This window comes from Microchirus variegatus (assembly GCF_963457635.1).
Source record: "Microchirus variegatus genome assembly, chromosome: 16".
NCBI lineage: Eukaryota > Metazoa > Chordata > Actinopteri > Pleuronectiformes > Soleidae > Microchirus > Microchirus variegatus.
This window is the reverse complement of record NC_139817.1, coordinates 24,462,444-24,467,402: the sequence shown is the minus strand read 5'-3', so window position 1 is coordinate 24,467,402 and position 4,959 is coordinate 24,462,444. Positions and strand designations below refer to the sequence as shown.

General features: G+C 46.3%; 1 protein-coding gene across 1 annotated transcript; it reads right to left on the bottom strand.

The window, feature by feature from the left end:
* Positions 1 to 259: 259 nt before the first annotated feature.
* LOC310938013 (leucine-rich repeat transmembrane neuronal protein 4-like) lies at positions 260 to 2,168 on the bottom strand (the record flags this gene model as incomplete). Its single annotated transcript, XM_083902404.1, has 2 exons — positions 260 to 1,881; positions 2,165 to 2,168. 2 exons carry the CDS (start codon positions 2,166 to 2,168, stop codon positions 260 to 262), a joined length of 1,626 nt encoding a protein of 541 aa, XP_083758530.1.
* Positions 2,169 to 4,959: the final 2,791 nt, after the last annotated feature.

Sequence of the window (4,959 nt, the reverse complement as noted above, 5' to 3'; positions counted from 1 at the left end):
ACAGCTGACTTGGCTCAACCTGCCACTGTTCCTGTGTCAGTCAGGGGCGATAATTAGCTCCCTCCCAAATACAGTGGATCTCTTTCCTCGTTCCAGTCGATCTTCTCCGTCTTCTCGCGCAATTATATTGTTCCATGCTCCCGTGTATTTCCTTTCCGTGTACAATCTCTCACATTAGAGATAATCTCACAGAAAAACCATTTTCCTCTGCTTAGCGATTGCACTTTTGCACTCTTTCTCTCAGATGGAGTGGGCGGGTTCAGACCTCGCATTCTATGGATCCAGACACGGTGCACGTGCAAGGCCTCGCCTCGCTCGCCAAAGAGTCCACAGGCTCTGAGTTTGAATGGTAGCTGAGATAGTACTCCTGCAGCTGAGAGTTGAGATCCTGCTCCTGCTTTCGAACCTTTTTCCTGCGCTTGTGGTTGACCGAGTGCTGCTGCAGCTGCCTCATGGTGTTGGGGTAGCGCCTCCACGAGACATAAATAACCAGCAGGATCAATGACACTGACAGGAACAGGGCCACACTGCCTGCAATGATTTTATGGAAAGCCATATGTTCAAACTGTAGCTCCGGGATAAAGGATGTTGGAGATTCAGAGGCAACGGGAGATATAGAGGTCATGGTCGTGGACTCTGTCGTCTTCCTGGCTGTCCCACTGGGGCGCACAGGTGAAGGGATTAATATCTGTGCGGGTGACTCTGTACGTGTCGGGTCTGTGACACTGGAGGGGAAGTTGTAAGCTGTGGCGTTCACAACGAGGGCTGAGGTCAAACTGATTAGAGCTGTGGTTGTAAACACGCCTGGAATCTCCAGACAGGTTGAGTAGTTTTTCACCACGTCCATGACTCTTTCTCCCTGTGCAGACTTGGGCCCGCTGCATATCATGCTAATGTCTTTGGCGTCTCTGAAGGTTTTGAGCCACGCCATAAGCGGGCAGATGCTGCGGCTGCAGTCCCAGGCGTTTCCAGCCAAGCTGACGGTGGTCAGCGTTCTCCACGCTGCCACCACGTCCTCGGGCACAGTGCTCAGCTTGTTCGATTCAAGGTTGAGTGTTTGTAAGTTTGGCATACACTGAAAAACACTCGGGTCCAAAGTTTGGATCTCATTCCCCGACAGGTCCAATTTCTGCAGCGTGTGCCACGTCCACGGGACGCCGAGGTTGATGGATCGTATGCGGTTCCATTGCAAATAAAGAGCTTGGAGGTTGGTGAGGCGTGGGAAAATGAAGAAATTAACCCTGGAGAATTGGTTGTGCTCCAAGTGAAGTTCCTTCAATTTGAACAGGCCTAAGAACGTTGTGCGCATGAGGCTGCGCAGGCGATTGTAACCCAAGTCCAGGAACTCCAGGCTGCGGCATTCCAGGAACGTTTGAGTGAAGATTTGTTTGAGTCCGTTCGATCGGAGGTGGAGATTTTGCAGCTTGCGCAGACCATAAAAATGTCCCGGTTGCAGCAACTGCAGTTGATTGTAGGATAAGTCCAAATTTCGCAAGTTTGGTATCGCACTGAACGTGTTGTTGTGCAGGTGGTTTATTTTGTTGGAGCTGAGTATTAGTTCCTTGAGCCTCCGCACACCGTGGAAGGCTAACGCGTCGATTGCGTTGATGGAGTTGTGGTCCAGGTAAAGCCAAATGAGCTGATTGAGATGGGCGAACTGGTACGGCAGGAGCACCAGCAGGTTGTTGTAACGCAGAGACAGACCCTGGCATCCCGTGGTGAGGTTTTCGGGGATGTCTTGGAAGATGCCGGACTCGCAATAAGCAATCTTTCCTTCACAGCGGCAACTCGTGGGGCACATTCTTTCCCCCTTGCTGAGCAGCAGCAAAGCAGCTGTCTGCAGGAGGAGACATGATAACCTCCAGTCCACCATCACAGAACCTGTTGGGCACATGCAATCAAAGGGGATGAGCTCAGACGTGTTTAAATATGTAAAGGTGAGATATTGAAGCTTCAGAGGATAGTGATGAGGGGGCATCTGGGGGTCTGAAAAAGCCTCATCTGCTTCATGAGAAATTGATGACAGAATCTACTTTTATCACATGGATGTGTGAGCACATTCAGGCACAGAGAAAATACAATGCACTGGTCAAACAAAGCAAATCATTAAGGTTATTGGAAAAACGCGCGTCAAGAGGGAGAAGCTGTGTCAATAACGACTCACCCATCATTACTGTGTGATAATCCTCAGCAACAAACAGATGAGCAGCAAATTAAACTGATCTCAGAGAAGAGGAAAATCGCAGCTCGCGCAGCTCCAGACTCACACTGAGCATCACTTGTGTCTTCAATTTGTGCAGAAAGAGGAAAAGAGGTAAGTTTTCCCGCAGCGGTCCAAAGCGCCCCGGTGTCAGTGGCACTGACGCGCACAAATAGGACGCGTCAACGCTCCATAGCCGCCGCTGTAGTTCAGCCCGGTCTGTGCGCAATAACCCGTTTGAGCACAGACGGACTGATGCACAATTCTGCACTCTCTCTCTCTCTCTCTCTCTCTCTCTCTCTCTCTCTCTCTCTCTCTCTCTCTCTCTCTCTCTCTCTCTCTCGCTCTCTCTCTGGTTCTCTCTCTCTAATTCTCTCATCTCTGCTTTGCTTTTTTTCCGGAGGAGGCGTCATTAAAACACACACACGCGCACCTTATGTGTAATTATGATCAATAATTTGACCAATTATATATAAATGTGTGTGTGTGTGTGTGTGTGTGTGTGATAAAAACAGCATCATCATCAGCCACAGAACAACAGGAAGTTGGCTCATCAGTATTTTTTTTTTTTGCTCTGCAGCTTCTTGAAATGATAATTATGGTAACAGCTTAAGTGTGAGGCATCAGATCCATTCTCCTGGGTCGCGGGGTAGTAGTGAATAATATAGATAAACAGTTTAACACCTCCTGGTGTCTGGAGATGCTTCTAAAGAGGTGGCAACAGAAGGTATTGTTGGTTTATTCAAATGCCTGGTGCTGTAACTGTGAGGTGGTGATGAAAGCAAAGGAAAACATGCAGTTTCTGTCTCATGATGCTGACATTTCTCACTTTGGGAACAACAGTGTGAGGGAGACTCCAGCACTGGAGAGCTCTGAGTTGTTTTGTGTGCTCATAGCAACCCCTGGTGTACACACAGTGCAATGTCCGGCTAATTTAGGACACATAAGAGAGAAATCAGCACCCAGATCACACATGGTTATTAAGATATGGTCTAATGAAGTGATATCAATATTTGAGGGGTTTTTTGGACTGTGGTCTAACAAGGTTTCTTGTGTGGCTTCCTCTTAGATGAAATATATTCATGAGTCTGAGAGGTGTAAAAAATTAGCCTTTCTGTCCACATAATAGGTTTGTGACTTGTGGTAGCACACCTTACAATTAAAATGTCAAACAAAATGTGCTCATCAAAGCGTTCGTTTGGGAGATCACGTATAAAAAACAGTGTGGCAACAATGATGGCGTCAGGAGAGTAGAGGCCGCTGTGGTGGTTTCTGCCAGAGCAACATCGTCAACGTGACAGCTACTAATGACAATGTAATCAACCTTAGTGAGGTGCCAGCTACTATCTTCTAACTGTCAGAGACACTGAGGATACTGAGCAGTGGGATGTGATAACACTTAAGCACAATAAGTTGTGCCATCAAGAAAAATCAATGTCCACATTCACAGGGTTTTGTGGAGCAGATTATGAACCTTTATAAACAGTGGAGCTGCATTTGATTGAGGACATCGTGAGTGTACTGTTTTGAAAGAGAAAGATGCGACGCTATGCTCCGTGACCTTGGTCGTTGTGCACTTTTCCAACAGGACAATGATCCAAAACACAGAGGCAACTGTGAGCATCACAGCCTCCTGAATCTATATCTCTAAACAAGGTTGTTATGAAGAACGGAAGAAGAGAGATGATGGAACACAGAGGTTACTATTGTATTTTTGCAGTGATTGTTAAATTGTGCTTAATTTAAACCCATCCTTACTACAAACCAGTAGTTACATGAAGTGGAGATGCTGAGGATTGAACTCAGGACCTTGTACATGCAAAGCACATGCTCTACCACTGAGCTACATCCCCTCCTGTGAGTCATAGGCATATAGCTGCACCAGCAAAGTACTTCAGTGTTTCTCCTGATCTGAATCCGATCGAACACCTGTGGGGAATTCTGTAGAGACACGTTGAGCATCTCACTCTCTCCGTCCAGACTCTAAAAGAGGTCGTTCTTGAAGAATGGAAGAAGATAGGTGAAAAATCACCAGGTACAGCTTATCGTGCACTATAAACTATAAACTGCGTTGGACCAACACTTTGTCCGTTGTCATATTCATGTACACAGATCGGACAAAGGATGGACCATTAGATTTATTCGTCCACATCTTTTCCTGACCTTTATCTCAATGAGCTCCTATTTTAGAAAAAAATGTCCGTCACACCACAAAGTGATGTCAGACGTCTCATTTTCAAAACGTCCCTCCGTTATATTTGAAACGTCTACACTGGAAATTAATCCCTCGATAAAAGTCAGTGGCCTTTGTCGTGCGATGGGTGGATGTTTCTGCGGTCATCAACTAAAACCTTTTCATTGTGATGTGTGTAACGCCCTTCAGTTACACACACATTGTAATACCCAATTATTATTTTTTTACAATGTTGAGCTGTACAGTCTGGAGAAGTTTGAATGTTGTTGTAGTTCTTTATTTTCACCAGCAGAGTGCGCATTAGTCACACACGAGCGCTGCTCACGGTCATAGTTCCTTTTGTTTGGATTTCCCGGCTCTGAAGTTTATTTCCCTGACACCGATGAGAACAGACGCTGAGGCCGAGAGCAAGTTAACGTTAGTAATAAGATGAAGAGTGGATAAAAAAAATTATTTTGTTTTGCGTTAATCGCCGTTTTATCATGTCTTTGTCGAGAGTGAACTCCGGTGAGTAGCTGCCGTTGGCGCTTAGCATAGCATGCTAGCGTCTGCTAATTACTCACTC